Source organism: Lontra canadensis, unplaced genomic scaffold (assembly GCF_010015895.1).
Source record: "Lontra canadensis isolate GAN:19392208 unplaced genomic scaffold, GSC_riverotter_1.0 scaffold41, whole genome shotgun sequence".
Classification (NCBI taxonomy): Eukaryota; Metazoa; Chordata; class Mammalia; order Carnivora; family Mustelidae; genus Lontra; species Lontra canadensis.
In genome coordinates this window covers 7,541,168-7,559,219 of record NW_022631035.1, presented here as the reverse complement: position 1 = coordinate 7,559,219, position 18,052 = coordinate 7,541,168, and the positions used below count along the sequence as shown (strand labels likewise).

At 49.7% G+C, this 18,052-nt stretch overlaps 1 protein-coding gene across 6 annotated transcripts in view; it reads right to left on the bottom strand.

Moving 5' to 3' along the window:
* SLC39A11 (solute carrier family 39 member 11) overlaps positions 1-17,564 on the bottom strand; it is a 316,395-nt gene extending 298,831 nt beyond the window's left edge. For 4 of the 6 annotated variants that reach the window (XM_032870729.1, XM_032870733.1, XM_032870732.1 and 1 more), the window contains exons 1-3: positions 17,469-17,564; positions 13,950-14,068; positions 9,318-9,356 (exon numbers count right to left, since the gene is read on the bottom strand). In XM_032870729.1, coding sequence (XP_032726620.1) covers positions 9,318-9,356; positions 13,950-14,057 — 147 coding nt within the window. In that variant the 5' untranslated portion in view covers positions 14,058-14,068; positions 17,469-17,564. Of the gene's footprint in view, positions 1-9,317; positions 9,357-13,949; positions 14,069-15,042; positions 15,064-15,939; positions 15,978-17,468 lie in introns of those variants that run through there. The other 2 variants (XM_032870730.1, XM_032870731.1) reach the window with 2 other exon arrangements.
* Positions 17,565-18,052: the final 488 nt, after the last annotated feature.

The following is an 18,052-nucleotide window of genomic DNA, read 5'->3' as shown; positions in this document are numbered from 1 at the left end:
GAGAAACCACTGAAGCCTCAGCCCAGCCCTAGAGATTTGGATATATTATTCGTCCAGGGCGTGTCTGGGGCACTGGGGCTTTTAAAATTTTTCCAGAAGCTTCTATCATGCTGCCCGAGGGGAGCCACTGCATCAGAACGAAGGGAGTTTCTCCAAAGCCAAAGCGAGAGCTCCTTGGAACTGAACTGCCCAGCACGTGAGGCCAAGTTAGCTCACTCTGCTAGACCACGGATGCTGAGGATAGTTGCCAGCCTGAGGCTGACTGGAGCTGGGAAACCTCGTTTTAGCTCATAATCTCAAATTGCACACTTTTGTCCTTGGCCATCTGTCTTGACACAGTGTGCCTTATGTGACAAGGAGATGGGCCCACATAATTCCCCGCGCTTCCTTGCACAGCCGCCCCCTGAAGATTCTTCAAAGGCCCACCCCAGCGAAGGAGCAACAGTGGCATCGATTTCAAGAGCCAAGGCCAGACCCCCTTGGGGAGGACACCCCCCCGCCCCACCCCCACCCCCACCCCCCGACAAAACCCAGCTCCCCCAGGAAATCACCTGCTCAGGAACACCAGACATTCCGGGAATGTTCTGAGATCACCAGCCCGGGCCTTGCACGGCACAAAGCTGTGGACACCTGCTCGGGCTGCTGGCGCTGCAACCAGGCCTCAGAAAACCCCATGATCAACACTAAACCGGGGGTCAGCAAACTTCTGTAAAGGGACACATAGTAAATACTGTAGGCCTTGCAGGCAATATAGCCCTGTTGTGGTTCCTCACTCTGCCGTTACAATGCACGAGCCACCATAGACAATGTGAATAAACAAGCATGCCTGGGTTCCAATAAATCTCTACTTAGAAAAACAGGCAGCGCGCCCACCTCTCCACCGGATCATTAACTTCCTTAAAGACACACACCGTCTCCCAGCACTCCTTCAGACCCTCAGCACTTGGCCAGTGCCTGGAACATAAGAGATCCTCTATCAACATGGAAGGGAGGAAGGAAGGACGGACAGAAGGGGGGGTAGGGAGGGAGGGAGGGAAGGAAGGAAGGAAAGGGAAAGTGAGAAATCATTTTGAAGGAATACCTATTATACATTTACCTGCTCCTACAGGGAGCACTGACTCTTTGGGGCCCTCACATCTGACTTCTGACACTAAATCTCAAAGCCCCCCCCTTTATTTTAAAGATTTTATTTATTTATTTGACAGATCACAAGTAAGCAGAGAGGCAGGCAGAGAAAGAGAGGAGGAAGCAGGCTCCCTGCCGAGCAGAGAGCCCGATGCAGGGCTCGATCCCAGGACCCTGGGATCATGACCTGAGATGAAGGCAGAGGCTTAACCCACCAAGCCACCCAGAGGCCCCCTCAAAGCCCTTTTTAATCTGCTCATTTACATACACTCTCACTTCCCCCTTCATGGGAAGAGGGAAGGTTGCCCCAGACAAAGGGGAACAGGTATTCCCCAAGGAGAAGGCTGGGCCAGAGCTGCAGAGTAGACCCAGGTCTGCAAGGAAGGGCAGAGGGGACAAGCGGGACACAGGAGTTCCCAGGCCAAGAGAGGGGCACCTGAGGATGCACAGGGGAAGGCGGGGAAGCTGGGGAATCCAAGCAACCATTCAGGGGCCTCTGGACAGGCCTCAGGCCAGCTCCTTAGCAGAGGAGACAATACACTCCTTCACCCAAACGCTGTGCTGTTACTTTCTATCACGGTAGCAGAAGGCAATGTATATCATTGCCTCCCCCACACTATTTATAATGACGTTGGAAATCTGAAGCATGAAATTGAAAAGAAAAAGCACAATACTTATAACAGTGATGGTCCGTGTCCTTCCTGAGTGCTTTTCTCCCCTTTCTCCTCTCTTCCTCCCTCACCTGGCCACCCCTCTTTCTGCAGCAGAACTTGGCTTTCCTCCCAATGTCAAGTCAAGGTCAAGAGGTGATGGGAAGGAAGGCCCTCATCCTGTGGGCATATGTTGCACCAGAAAAGGGGAGGGCCCGGGGACAGAGCTGCCACCATATTGCCCTTGTGCCCAGAAGAACCACTTCTGTTTGGGGTCCAGGAGCACCAAGTCATAAGTCAGTCCTGTCCGCCGGGGTATATCCAGCATCTCCTGCCCGTGCATGGCAAGGTTTAAAAACACTCAGCGGAAGAGTGCCTGGGTGGTTGAGTGGGTTAAGACTCTGCCTTTGGCTCAGGTCATGATCTCAGGATTCTGGGATTGAGCCCCTCATCGGGCTCTCTGCTCAGCAGGAGCCTTCTATCCCTCTCTCTCTGCCTGCATCTTGCCTACTTGTGATCTCTCTGTCAAATAAATAAATAAAATCTTAAAAAAAAACAAACTCTCAGCAGAGACACATAAGTTTTCCCATTGTAAACTAGCCATCCGAGTCCTTTAAAAACAGAATGTTTTGCAGAACACCTGGGAGGCTCATTCAGTGAAGCGTCCGACTCTTGATTTAGGCTCAGGTCATAATCTCAGGGTCATGAGATCGAGCCCTGCATCAGGCTCCACACTGGGCACGGAGACTGCTTAAGATTCTCTCTCCCTCTCCCTCTGCTGCTTCCTACCTGCCTCCCTCCCTAAAAAATAATAATAATAATAATAAAAATAATAAAATGCTCTGTCATACAAACCTTCAGGGCCCCAACCCCTTGAACATGAGCATGAGCACCCATGTCTAGCAGCGTCGCTATGCAAGAATCTGGGGTGGCAAAATGGCAGATGCCCTTACCCACCATGCCAAGAACCTGGAGGGAGGCTGGGAAGAGTCCTGGTTGGAGAAGAGCCTTCCCCATGTTTTCTCCACACACCGTGCTACGTGTAGCTGGTCAAGTGAGACCCCAGGCCAAGTAGCTCCCACTCCAGTCAAACCAACCCTGTATTTCTCCTCACTTCTTGGCCCAACCTCAAAAGCAACCTTAGCCCTCAAACAAACCAGCATCATCTCCCCAGTCATGGCATCTCCGTGCAAAACTAGACAACCTGCAGAGAACTGGATCGAGGAGGCCCTGGCGCTCCTCAGTTCCCCCCAAAAAAGCACATTTAAGAGAGGAGCTCCACTTTGGACAATGGCCTTGATACTTCCCAGGTCCAATCAGTTATGCTGGGACAGAGCCTGCTCTAGGTCCAGGCATGGTTGACATCGCCAATGGGTCATCCTGGGGCCCTCCATTCCTCTCAGACTCATAAAGAGGAAAGTCATGGCTCAGAGAAACAGACAGCAACACTCCTGGTAGGAGCCCCTTGGAGCCCATCTGCATGATCCTCTGAACGCCATCTCGCGTTACACTGGCGGGGGCCCAGCCCGTTCCAATGTTGTCCAAAAGATCTCACACTGAAAAACATCTCCATTAGGACATATCAGGCATCCCTACCTCTCAGGCAGGAAGACAGAGAAAAGGTATCAAGCAATGATGGCACCAGTCCAGGATCTGTGGGGCCAGGAACATGAAAGCTAGGATTTCTGAAGACCTCCTTCAACGGCTGTTCCCCACACCCGGCTCTTCTCTCTCTACTGTTTGTTTACTCTACAATAAACCTTTCCAGTGAATCCACCTGAAATCTCCTCCCAGAATCCCTCACGCTACAACGTGGGTCCATTCTGCATATCCATTTCTCCACGGAAATGGAGAACAGCTGGTCACCGGCATCTCTCCAGACTCCAAGGCCATCACTGAAGAGCGTCATTAACTTCCAACAGGGAGCCAGTTATTTGGAGAAAATATTATTCACCATGTGCTGCACAAAAACAGACTCAGCCAAAATCTCCTTAAGAAGATCAGGTCTTTCGTAAGAACCCGGCTCCCTACGGGATTAAATAATAGATATGAAATTGCCTCTTTGTGCCCACAAGTAAGCTTCTTGATTGGTAGTCTGTCTCTCTCTTCTGCGGGTTTCTGGTCCTATTTATGCCACACAAGAGTTTCTTCCTTGAGAGAGAACGTACACTGATTTCTAGTTAATACAAGCCTCGCCAAAAAGAGACATCAAAACCAGAGCAAAGAAAATTAAAATGGTGACCCTGGATGTCCTGACCTCTTCAAATTCATCTAAACATTTATCTTTTGGGACAGTGACTCAGATAAAAAGATATTCAATGGCATGGTTAAATTTGCCACAAAACAGGTTGAGTAGGTGAACCAAAACTAACCACACCTTAAAAGCAAAGGACACATGCTAACAAGAGCTGGAACCTGCCCCTTCCACCGTGTAAGACCAAGAGCCCTCCACAAACCATCAAGGCCAATGTCAGTTCTCAGCAGTCAGCTGAGCTCCAGGAAAACTAAGGAGCTTGCCCCAGGTCGCACAGCTCAAAGCTGGCAGCCCCTGACTTCTCATGTGGGTTCAGGCCTCACTCTGCCCCTGTCTAGCAATTTTTGATTCTGGATAAGTCATTTACTCTCTCTGGATTTGTTTCCTGCTGGTATGGAGGCAACTGGACTGGACCTCAGCTGGGAGGCACTGTGGTTTACAAGGGGAAGCCCTAGAGTCAGACTGTGTGTTCAAATCTGGACTGAGCTTATCTTGGGATCAGAATGATTTATTTACACTCCCTGTGCCTGACCCCTGCTCTGTAAAGTGGGGTAAATAACGATGCTGCTCTGTGCCTTACACAGCCATTACAAAAATTCAATTAGATGGTCTTCGAAAAGTGCTCAGTAGAGCACCTTGTAAAAAGTAAAGGTGCGATAAATATTAGCTATTATAACCGCCTAAAATCTTCTCCTGTTTAATGCTGTAAGACTCTAGGTTTCATTTTCTGCCTTTTTTTTCTCCCCTCCAGTGGCAACATTTCTCCCCATGAAGTTCACACCTCAGGCAAAAATCAAGGGCAGACATGGGTACCGAGAAGAACAAGACAATGATTATTAAAGACTTCAAGACTAATTTAAGGAGTCAGGAGGAAAAGAAAAAAAAAATCCAAATGGAATCTAAGAAGAGTCATTTAAGGAGAAGTGATTAATGCTTCCAAGGCCCTGCTAACAAGAAAAAAACCACCTGTGAAATATCCCGCTAAGCACGTTTAAAATGCCATGTCCTTCGTCTTAGGACTCTCCTTTCTCGGCACACGATTATATATGGTAAAGATGCCTCCCTCCAGGATTACAGCAGAGACGTATTTCAGCGACACACGACACTGACATAAATGTATACACAGCTGCCCGTGAAAACGTGGACCATCAGCGCCAGGTACGATGGATCCCAGGCAACTGGCTGATAGTTAGTTTTCCCTTTTTTTTTTTTTTTAAGATTTTATTTACTTGTTAGAGAAAAAGAGAGCACGCACAAGCACAGGGAGGGAGAGACAGAGAGGGAGAAGCAGAGTTCCAGCTTAGCAGGGAGCCCGATGCAGGGCTCGCTCGATCCCAGGAACTGAGCAGAAGTCAGACGCTTACCGACTGAGCCACCCAGGCGCCCCGCTAGTTTTCCCCTTTCAAGGTATTTATTCAAAGCATCCCGGAGCTGTGTTGAAGGATACCGAGCACTACGGTACGTTTATCCAGGTACTGTGTATGTGCGTGATAAAAGTCCTCCAAGGATCTCCTCAGGGCTAACAGTGGTGACCTCTGGGAAGCAAGGAGGGGAGAGGCAGGATGACCTTCTCCTTCTAACTTTAAGTACATCTGTATTTTTACACATTCCACTCTGTGACTAGAGACGATACAGCAAAATGCTGTAGACCGGGACTTCATGGCACCACCAACACTTTGGTCCAGAAAGTTCTTTGCGGTGGGCGCCATCCTGGGCCTTAGCCATTAGATATCAGTTTTGACAACCAAACATGCCAAATGTCCCCGAGGGGGTAAAACCACCTCCCAGTAGAGAACTACTGTCCTAGCTTGTTAGCTATATTCACTATAAATTATTCCACGATTACGGCTCAGGCCCCCAGGGCTCTGAGAGGCTCTACTGCCTTTTCCCTAGTTGGGGGAAGCATTTATGAGAACTCACTACTCGTCACCAAAGCCACTGAAGTTTCCTGTGTTTGAGCCTCAATTGTCTCCCACATCATGCTTTTACTCTGCTCCATGTATCTGATGACCCTCCAGGAGCTCCTCTTATGGAACTAGCTCAAGGTCAATTTCAGAAAAGTAAATGCTATTTTCTTAAGAAGGAGAAGCAGCAGCAGCGCACACACACATGGGTAATTTTTAGAATCTCTTTTTTTTTAACCAACTACATTAAAAATCAGAAGTAAAACTATTTTGTTTTGGATCCTCATACTTAAATGACCACAATACATTGGCCTGATGATTTCATCTTAAATGTCTCTGTTTCATGCTCCCGAAGTCATTCTGACATGTCCCAAAGACTACTGTCCTCTGCTTTTGCTTGTTTGCTTCTTCTTTCAGTTCGGTTTTGGGGTTTTGCTAGGCAAATCTTACAGTGGCTTTTGTCCTCAAAGAACTAAGTAGAGGGGCGCCTGGGTGGCTCAGTCGGTTGGGCATCTGCATTCGACTCAGGTCATAATCCCGGTTCTCCCTCCGCCGGCCGCTCACCCTGCTTGTGCTCTCTTGCTCTCTCTCTCTTGCTCTATCTCAAATAAATACATAAAATCTTATTAAAAAAAAAAAAAAAAAGAGGGCGCCTGGGTGGCTCAACGGGTTAAAGCCTCTGCCTTCTGCTCAGGTCATGATCTCAGGGTCCTGGAATTGAGCTCCATATCGGGCTCTCTGCTCAGTGGGAAGCCTGCTTCCCCCTCTCTCTCTGCCTGCCTCTCTGCCTACTTGTGATCTCTCTGTCTGTAAATAAATAAATAAAATATTTAAAAATAAAAAGAAAGAAAGAAAGAAAGAAAGAAAGAAAGAAAGAAAGAAAAGGATCAAACTAGAACAGGAGACACAAATGCTTAGTCAAAAGCAGAAAGACAGCACAGAACAGAGTTGTTGTTCAAACTCTGTATGTATGTAACCTCTCTAAGAATTTTTAAAGACTAGGTACCCCCTCACTCCTTTTAAAAATGACATTTTAAAAATATTTTCATCCTGAGTTTAAAGAGTTGCAAAAGATGTAATTCTGGCCTATAAATACTGATTTCTTTAAATGAAACTGTTTGATCGGTCAATTAAATGTATCCGCTGGGATCTAAATGGCAGAGGGTTTGGTTCCCACCATTATACACTGAAAAATCGGTATAAACGAAGCTGTACGTTCCTGTGTTACATACCGTTCTGTTCACAGGCTGTGTTCTAAACACACAAAAATGCACAAGCAAGCCCTTCTTCAAAAGTCCAAAGACTTCCATCACTCCTTTTTCTCCTAGACTTATGTTTAAATTCCATTTCCCCACAGAATTTCCTCCTAAAGCAACTTATATTTTATGCTAGAAAGTCTATTATTGATTTCTTTATCCTACTTCTTTGCAATATAATTTAATTTTTAGGAAAATCCATGTGAGCCTAGGGCTCTAACTGCTTAAGCAACAATTTCCTGGATTGAGTTACCATTACAATGATAAGTGGTACAGAACAGATTGCTAACCACAAAAATATAATACACTGTTTTATAATTATTAAGCATTAAAAAGTAAAATATTCTTAGAAATGCATATTTTCATGGATGGGGCCTTCTCCTTGTTTTTTTCAATTCATCTGTGTTTCCACGGACAAATATTAAGTGGTCATCACTAGAATCTGACAGAGCTGGGAATCAACTTTATTTCTATTTTTCTTTTCCTTCTTCTTTTTCTTTTTTAAACGTAAGCAAAAAGAAAATGTGTTCACAGAAAGAAGAGGATGGGGAAAAAATAGATGCTTTGTTACAATACTGTCATTTTGTTCTCCAAATTTTACCCAAATTACAGGCCCCAATCCCAGAGTGGGCCATCGTGGAAAACTACTTTTAAGGATCTCTCTGCTAACAACTGGATTAGAGCCACAGCCAAAGGACCAGACAGTGCCTGCACCACCAGAGGATTTATGCCCAGGATCAGAGATGCGAGGCCTCACTTGTTCTACACCAGCACCAACATTTCAAGGGTCCCCCTTACACGTGGAGATTTTGCCCCCCAGAGACAAGGTAATAAGGGAAGAGTGTGTCTTTCTTTTGTAAAGCAGGGGAGGGCAAACATATAAGGGAATGCAGGAAAGGGGAACCAGCCCCCAGGGTATCCTCAGGCAGAACAGTTTTAGGGAAGACGGCCTATGGACACCGAGAGCCTGGAAATGGATTTCCATCCAGAAGGCCTCTGTGTTCTCTGGAAGGTACATGGACTCCGATCCAATGGCTGCTGATTTAGGTGACCTCCAGGAGACCCCAGATCTCCCGGACTGTACAAACAGGGCAAGGGAACCAAATCCTAATCAACTGAAAGAGAAAACTACATATTACATGACTTCCAGTGGGACAGACACACTTGGAACACGTGGTATCACCGGGACACATTCATGCCTGGAAAACGGGCTCTGCAGTCACCATACCCCAGGGTCTAACGCCCAGCTCACAGGAGATCGGGGGGCTAGGGAACCAGACAGACAGCCCCCACCAAGGGAGCTATCAGCCAAATTCACAATGTAGAATACTCTTTGGGTGTAAATGACTCATTTTCTCCAACAAATTATGGGAGTGGGGAAAAAAATGGGATTGTTCAAGAATAAAAGACACTGAAAAGATATAACAAAAAACTCAATGCAAAAATCTTGTTCGGATGCCAATTCTAACAAAACAATTTTCGATGACCCCTTTGAAAAAAAATGGAGGAGATCTGAACATGGACTGGGTATTAGGTTACAACGAGGAATTGCTAATTTGGACAAGTATGACAAGAGGATTATGTTGTTAAAAAAAAAAAGTAAAGTCATTCAGTTGGAGATGTGGATTAAATTTACAGGTGAAATTATATGATGTCTTGGATTTGCTTTTACAGAATATTCCAACCTTTCAAGAAGGTTGGGGGAAAGTCAGAAGAAATGAGATTAGCAAGTCAGTAATGACTGAAGCTGAATGATGGCTACAGGGGACTCTCTCCACCTTTTTTTACATGTTTGGAGAGGTCAGTAACAAAAGGATTGTTCAGGGGAAGAGAAAGAAAGAATATTTAATTAGCACCTAGGAGAACCTAATAAGGCCCTTCTTGAATACCATCTTATTTCACAGATCCTGAGACAGCTGCCTAACAAGCACGCAAGCCTCCCGTATGGTCTCAGAGGCAGGGGCATTCAATAAGCCGGCCAGTAAGCAGGGGCAGAGATAAGAAGGGGCCTGGAGACCATAGAGATGCATCTAGGTCACACGGGGAGAGCCTAGAAAAACCCCCTTGGCAGAGAAATGTCAGAATGAACACGTCTCTGTTTACATCGCTCCCACCACATGTTACTTACCCCTGCGGCAAAGCCAAGACTTCCATCCAAGATCCGCCTCTGAAAATATAAACAAGATGTTTCAGATTCTAAGGGATGTTTCTGGGGATAAAAGGAAACCATAAGACCTCAGAGAGCTACATGAATAAAGACGGGCCCAGGCCTGAGTTGCCAACCTGTCTGCAGGCCTGGATCACAGCCTTTATTAACATGGGCCAAGAACCAAGGGGAGAAAAAAATTGTTTGAATCTTCCATCCAACCCACAGCCCATCAGAGTGTTTTTTCAGAGACGCTTGGCTTCCACTGGCCCATATGTTGCCTCTGATCTGGCTCTCCCGTGAATCATAACTCTAAACCTTTAGCCAATTAGCTGGCCTGGAAGATGGAAATTGACAAGTGCTCATGGGGACCCTGCGGGCCAACCCGAACTCTCCCATGCTGCAGCTGGGGGCCCAAAATGGCACAGCCATGTTGGAAAACGAACCGGCAGCAACCACTAGCAGGGAACCTATGTGTCCCTCTGACCCAGCAGGGCCACTCCTGAGCACTGGAATCACCACCTGACAGCAATGCACACTTGGATTCACTAAGCACATGCACAAAAAAGCTCTCGGCAAGCAGTACTTGGGAGAGCCAAAACTAGAAACCACCCAGATGCCCACCAACAGGAGAATGGATCCATCAGCGAGGACATGGTCATACGACAGAATGCCACACGGCAAGGAGAACACGCGCGAGGTATGAATGAGGTCCATCAACAAGCAGAGGCAAGGGCAAACCGGAAACTAAACAGAGTGGAACCAGCCAGACACAGAAGAGCCCATACGCCGTATGACTACTCCATTTATACGATGTAGAAACACACAGAAAACTGATCTCTGCAGTGGAAGGTAGAGTTGGGGGGTAGGGACTGGAAAGGAGCCTGACAGGCTGCTGTGGCGGGCCGCTACTGTTCCAGTTCTTGAACTGAGTACTAGTTTCACAGGAAGCTGGGAACAATCGCCAAGCTGTGAAATATGCACTTTTCTAGATGCATTTTATATCTCAATTTAAAAACATTTAACTTAATAGTCGAAGGGGTATCATCTATAGCCACGTAGACACGTTACAGGCAGGCTGGGCAGTTGAAGGCTCCACTCTTTGAGCCTCCCAATGAAGCTGGGTAGCGAGGACCAATGGCTCAGCCTTATTCCACCTCTGAGTGGCCGCGGGGTGGATGGAAGGGTCTGATGCCAGGCAGCCGTACAAACGACATTCTTCTCTAGGCACGCCATGACAGAAGCAAAGTTGGCCCGACCCAATTATTTAATGAAACCAGACAGATCTAATAAAGACGCCAGGGAACATTATTCTACCAGCATTCATTCATCTGGATCCTGAAAGGAGAAAAATTATACTTTCTTAAATGTCACTAAAACCTTTATTCCACTTTTAGACATTTATTTCAAGAAATTCATCAGATACGTGCTCAACGGTTTATGTTCATCATAAAGGTATTTCTTTAAAAAAATCAAGAAAAAAGGACATAACCTAATTGTCCAACAGTCAAGGAATGGCTAAATGACACTGGAGCCTTATGACAGAATATGACACAGACAGGTAAGTAACCCAAGTGATCAAAATAATCGAAGGCATCAAAAAGCCATTTAGTGGTGTAGGACGAATGCTTAAAATGATATCAAGTGAGGAAAACTGGTTATAAAACATTATATACAATTTGATCCCTATCATGTAAAGAAACAGACATAAATTTGAATATACTCAAATATAACTGAACAAATCTGAACAAAAAAGGTTCAGGTTTTTTTGGGTTTTTTTTCTGGGAAGTGGAATCAGAAACTTTTTTTTACTGTTTATTGTTTATAGCAGCAATGTCCACAATAGCCAAACTATGGAAAGAGCCCAGATGTCCACTGACAGATGAAGGAATAAAGAAGATGTGGGGTGGGAGGGGTGTGTGTGTGTGTGTGTGTGTGTGTGTGTGTGTGTCATTATAGTTATAAACACTATGGAATATTACTCAGCCATCAAAAAGAATGAAATCTTGCCATTTGCAACAACATGAGTGGAACTAAAGGGTAAAATGCTAAGTGAAATAAGTCAGTCATAGAAAGACAAATGATTTCACCCATATGTGGAATTTAAGAAACAAAACATGAACATAGGGGAAGGGATGCAAAGGGATGGAAAAAATTAAATAAGATGAAAATTGAGAGGGAGGCAAACCTAGACTCCTAACTCCAGGGCACAGGCTGAGGGCTGCCAGAGGGGAGCTCCACAGCGGGTGGGGTAACCAGGTGATGGGCATGAAGGAGAGTACAGGATGTAACAAGCCCTGGGTGTTCTGTGCCACTGAGGAATCCCTAAACTCTACCTCAGAAACTAATAGACAATACATAAAAATAAATTCAAAAAGAAATTTTTGTATTTTTTCTTTAAGCTTTTCCATTCTTTACATGCTTCCTACAATTAAAAACCAATTTTGAGTGAAGCTACTTTGGAGAACAGCAGCGGTGGGCAGAGTGCACATGTCTACTAGCCCACGGGGTCCTTGCGGCAGCCCCCCTGTTAGCCGAATGAAAGCAGAGGTCTCCTTAGGGCGTCAGAGCACATCTCTGTGGGCTCCTGTCTCGGGCCTCCTGTCTCCCAGCGGCAAGCCTCACGCCCAATTCCTGTGCAGAAAGGGTTAACGTGGCCCACCCCAGCCTACAGAATTCTTGGAGACTGAGGCTCTCGAAGGTGCCCTGGGTGGACACATCCTGCACGTGCTGCTGCAGTTTTGCTGCTGGGGGAAGGAGATGGCAGGAGCCCCTCGCAGGAGGGAGGGGGCATCGGAAGCCTGTGCACAGATTTCCCCAGACCCCGCCTGTCTCTTTCTCCTGCTTTGGCAACTTCACATCCTTCCAATGTTAAATCTTAGCCACGAGTACAACGACAAGCTGAGGGGCATGGACCCTTCTAGGGAGCCACCGAACGTGGTGGTGGTCTTGGGAACACCTGCACGCAGAAGTTTTCAGCAACTTCTCCTGATCTCGGTGGCTACACTAACACAAGACAAATTAGGGGCTCTGAGGCTCCAAAGGGGATGGGAGAACCTCTGTGAAGAAGGGAAGGCACCTCTTACCTCCGGAAGAGCCCCCCCAGCACTGGCCGGGGCCCCACACACCCCCCGCGGTGCTGCGGTTTCCCCCAGCCCTCCAAGGGCAGCCCAGTCCAGGGCGGCTCAGGCCTCGCCTTGGTGAAAATAACGGGGGGAAGATAAAACTATGGGCTGCTCTGCCCTAGAAGGGCACAAAGAAGGGACCCCAGAAAACCTGGCATGGGCTGTCGTGAAGGAGGAAGAGGGACACATGACCCGGAGCCCTCCCCTCTCTGCCTCCTGGGTGTTTCTCACTCAGGGATCGGCTTTCCAAAGGCTTCACCACCTGTCAACAGCAAGCAGGGGATCCAGGCTGTGTGCCCCCGGTTCTGTGTCTGACAGGCTCTGGACCTCCCACAGAGGAGAGTGGTGGGGCGGGGGGTGGGGGTGGGGAGACGTCGGATCGTACGTGACATCAAATACTTGTCTTACTGGTCTCTAACACAAGAGCGTCTGGCTTGCCAACTTCCTACACTGTGTCACTGTGTTTTCGTTTCCAGATCCGGCTCATGGCATGTTTAAATGGATCTTAAATCCCTTACTCGCTTATCACTCTGGCAATTTCTAAGGCTGCCCGCTGCACGGTGCAGGGAGTTCCTTCCTCCAAACACAGATGGACGGATGCTCGAGGCCTATGGCCCGAGGGAGTCAGGGTTGGAGAAAGGAAAAGAATCTCAGGCAGGTGAGGGGGACGGCGGGGGTTGTGGAGCAGCGGGGTGGGGTACGTGGCGTACATTGTGGGGGATGAGGGGAGAGTGCAGGGGCTCTCTCCCCTGAGATATGTGTGTGGGGGAAGAGAGGGTATATGGGACGTACTGCGTGGGGGACATACGGAGGGCTGGGGTGTGCATGTGGACGGGTGGGAATATAGTATGTGTGGGGTATGTAGGTAAGTGTAGGGGAGGGGGAGGGACAGGATATAGGGGCATGCGGGGGGGTGAGGGGGTGTATGTGGGGGTGAGGCATGCAGGCACAAGGGTGAGTGCGGGTGCTGGGGGGGATGGGTAGAAGTTGTGCAGGGGTGGGGGTGGGAAGGGAGTCTGTAGAGGCGTTGGGAGATGAGTCTATGTGTATCTATCCCAAAGGGGGTCAGGGAGGGAATGAAAAGATGGGATAAATGAGAAGGGGAACAGACACCCTTCCTCCCCCAAGGGTCTGCCATCAGCCCAGCCAGCTCAAGGACACAGGGCAGGGCGGCACAACAACCGAGCTAAGCACCTGCGCCAGGCCTGAAGGAGACTTGCCAGAAGCTAGAAACTACGCCGGGGCCAAGGGAGGCCTACTAACGTGACAACCCTTCCTAGTCCCTTCACGCCAGGAGGGGAACAGCAGCAGACACCTGCTCTCCTAGCCTGGTAGGGAGAGGAGGAGAAGACAGGACAGAGAACAAACACCTCCTGCAACTGGGGGCGTGGCCAGGGGCATGAAGGGGTGCGCCAGCCGCCCATGGTTGTGGTTTTCCAGCTCGCTCAAACTCCCCCCCAAACCTCAGACCCGAAGCAAGGCGACTCACCTGTCCACTAGAGAACACGAACACGAGAGCTGCCCCGGCTGCCGTCAGCCCCCAGGTGAAGAAGGTTCCCAGGAGCGCCTGGAGCACAGAGCTGTGGCCTTGCAGCATGCTGGAGACGGCTGTGTGCAGAGGGGCAGGAGACGGTCAGCCACCGGCAGGCTCTTGCAGGGACGCCCCCACACGCTAGGGAGCCCAACACCCTCCACCTGGGCGGGCCTGTCGTCTGGGTCGGTGCAATGCACCTCTCAGCCACGCCATCCCTCAAGGGCGTCCATGACGGGGGCTCAGGCCCAGCCTCTTCATCCAGGCCCACCAGGGGTCAGAAATCATCCAACCCTGAAAGGACAGACCTAGGAGTACTTGGGGAGATGCCAGGGGAGCCCACGGAAGAGGTCAGAGCCTTGGGACACAGTTCCAAAGAGAAGCAGCTCCCAGAATGTGGATTACTTAGCTGGGAGGAACAGAGCTCAGGAGGGTCTGATTACAGCCTTCCAGCACATTCTGCCTGCTCTAGCTGCGCCTGTCCAGCATTGGTTCACTCTCCTCCGAATACAGGCGACCAACTCGGATTTTCTCTTGAGGCTCTCCCTCCTAAGTCCTGACCAAACCTTCAATGGCTCCCCACGAAGGATCCTGTGGCAGCTCCCCCATGACGTGCCAAGGGCAGTGGCACCAACTGTCATCCAACTAGCCCACCAACTTTTCAAAAACTACCCCTTGTGCGGGTACTGTACTCTCCCTCGGCCGAGTCCTGAATGGCGCCCTCCACAAGTCCCAGAGGGTTCTGGCTCCAAGCCACTCTTCATCTGGTTCCCTCCCAGAAGGCTGTCCTCCTTCCTTCTCTGCAGTCTGTGGACCCAGGGCACGTTCTGCCGCCCACCTGGTGTCAACATGGACTCCATGCTTTCCAGACCCCCTCTGCTCCCACCCCACTGCCCATCTGCGGGGCCTTCTTTGTCTGGGCTTGCCTCCTCCATCTTTGATAGCATTAGCTGAAGAACAGGGATGATGCCTTTTCACACTTGGCACCCCTGCAAAATCGGGCTTCCTGGCATTTAAAAAATACTTGCTGTATCGAAAAGGGCCAGCTTACCTGGACGGTACACTCAGCAAGGACAAGGAGACGGAGCCATACGTGGCATTTCCCCATCAACTAAGCACACCACTGCCGAAATGGAACTTACACCACTGCCCACCAAGGAAAGAAAGGGAAGTACTATTTCCTCTTGGTTTTGCCCAGAGAACCTCCTCTAGGCTTTAGCATGTTTTAAATTCTAGCTCTGACATGATAGGGAATCAGACTCTGGCTGTGGAAAGTTACAGGGCAGGGAAACCCATCTGTTGAAGAGCGCTGCGTTCTGGTACACAAACATCAAGGCTCAGGGCCTCATCTCAAAGGGCTCATTCAGCAGCCCACTGGTCTTCCAGCACCCATGGAGCTGGACACAACCCCAGTGGGCTCAGCCCTGCCAGGTCCCAGCACTCTCGGGCCAACCCTGGGCTTGCAGCTTAAGAGCTAAAGATACTGACTCTGTTGACCCTACAAGGAAACTGTGGCAGAGGGTGGACGGGGCCGGGGGCCGGGGATTGGGGGGGCCTTATGCCAAGAGGCCTGCCAGCCTAGCTTGGATTCCAACCTGGTAAGGCTGTGAATCTCACCAAACCCAGGTGAGCCCAGAGGAGCCCAGGCTCAGCTCCGAAGCCAGGAAGCCTCTAAGAGAAACAGCCTCTATGGGCTCGGACTGTGTCTGAATAAAACTCAGGACGGTGACCATACCAAATAAGGAAAAAATAATATATTTTTTTAAAAACCCGCCTATCTACATACTTCATCTTGTTAAGTGTCACCCTAACATGAGTGGTCGTGTTTGTTTGTAAACCAAGACACCTAGATCATGATACCAACATTCTATTTCTAGCTGCTTGTGGATAAAACCTGAAACAGCATTTACAAAGAAAGGCATATAGCTATCATACTCTTAGTACTTACCATCCAAGACAGGTCGTAACAGAAAAACAACTTTTTTTTTTTCCCACTATTGAATATGCCTTTTAACAGCTAAGAAAACAGAAGAAGGGAAGCCATTTCCATTTGCCAACAGGCCAAAGTCAACGTGGGGTTTATGGGCCAGCCAACAAGAGAGCTCTGGGTGTTCCTGGGGCCTGTGGGAGGGAAAGCACTATGCTAGCCTGTCTCCATTTACCTGAGCCCCTGAGACTTAAGGAAAAGGCACAGCAAGGCCAGGCACATCCTTTCTATCCCAAGAATCACAGTATTTATCAACAATAATGCCAGCCCATGCCTCTGGGGAGAAGTTTCTTCCATTTGCTATTTTGAATTCTCACTACTGGACGGGTGATCTGAGCTGGTACCCCGCCTCGGGAAATGCAGGATCTCAGGCCCCTGACTGGACAGTCCGTGACTTGCTCAATCAGAATCTGCATTTTTTTCAAGTTCCATGAGGGTTTCTCACACTCATTGCCATGGAAAGCAATGGTCAACAGAGACCCAGAGCTTTGAAAGTGAGTTCTCCTGCCCTACAAGGGAGGGACTGGCCAGGCTGACGCTGAGTCCCAAGAGAAGGAAGAGTTTTCTCCAACAGGTCACCCAGTAGCACCTTAAGAACAAGAGAGCCAGTCACAGCCCCTCCAAATCAGCTCCTGCAACGGGGCTCAGACCTCCTTGTGAGCCGGATGTTAACAGACAAACCTTGATTAATCTGCAAGAAGGAGGATTATTCCCTGCCCTCCCCACCTTTAAAGATGCCAACACCTCCCGACCTGTGTACACATTCTGCTACGGACACTCAGGAGGGACCCCTGCCCCATATGGGATTTCTCAATGTTCTCTCCCTCGCAACCTGTTGCCCTGCTTCCAAGAGCCTCAGGATGTTGGTGATGTTGCCGAGGTGGGAACAGCACCCAGTGGTACTGCACACGCACACGCCCCGACTCCACGAGGGGAATCCGGCAATGGGACTCGGGTTTGGGCCCATGGGACTGCAGGAAAGTTCTCGAATACCTCACTGCTCAAAGTGTGGTTCTTGGACCACTGACCCAGGGAAGGGTCAGCCATGCACAAGCTCGGGCCTGCTGCAAGGTCACCAGACTCCCAGTCAAGTTCTAGAGGCCGTGCCGAACCCCCAGAATGAGCAGGAGGGGGCGCAGAGGGGCCGGACTGTAGCCACCTTGCTCCCAGGGCTGGGGACAGGGGGAGGGGGGACACATGCCCACCAGGAAGCCCTGAACAAAGGGGATTTGGTGAGCCACTGTCAAAGGAAGGCTGGTCCACACCCTTCAGCGGACCCTGGCCAGGGTCCGAGGGGGCACCGGGCAGCCTTCCCCTCCTCGGCCACCTGCCGCAGCCGCCCTGCTTCTCCTCCGACCCCCTCCTCGACCCCGGGGGACGCCCCCTTCCAAACTGCCTTTTGCCCTTCCGAGTCCCACGCTCTCCTGCTGGCCCCAGACCCCGGGCCTCCAGCCCAACCAAGGCGCTGAAGGGAGAAAAAGCTGACTCACTACGGTGCCCTCTCAAGCCCCCACTCCACTTCCATCGGCCCCGCTGCTGCTGGCTCGCCGGCTCCACTCCCGAAGTCACTTCCTGCTTCCCTCCCCGCACACGTGTCCCTCCAGCCACCAGGCCCCGCCCCGCCCGCCGCGACTGGTGGATCCAGCCTGAAGAATAAATTCTCTGGTTCACAGCCCTCTGCAGGCTCGGGAACAGGTGGGGCGGGTAGAACAGAGCCCGGAGGCCAAGCAGAGAACATTCAGCAGGCAGAAGACTCCCCGAAGGCTCCTATGAAGCCCCAGAAATCCCGGAGAGAGCGCCTTGTACCGTCCCAGACATCATTTGCCGCTGCACTTGGCGGCTGAGTCTGAGGCCCTGAGTGAGCAGCAGAACAGGATGTGTTGGGGGGCGGGAGGGAAAAATGGGGAGGAGCTGGAACTTTCTACTATTAGCATCCTTCTCGGGGTCAATGGCCCTCAAACGATAGCTCCCATCAGAATCCCCAGCAGCAATGTCAAAACGCAGAATGCCGGCCCTCGCTGAGGTTCTGGCTCTGGAGGTCTGGGTGGAGACCGAGATTTTCTGTTCTGAACTA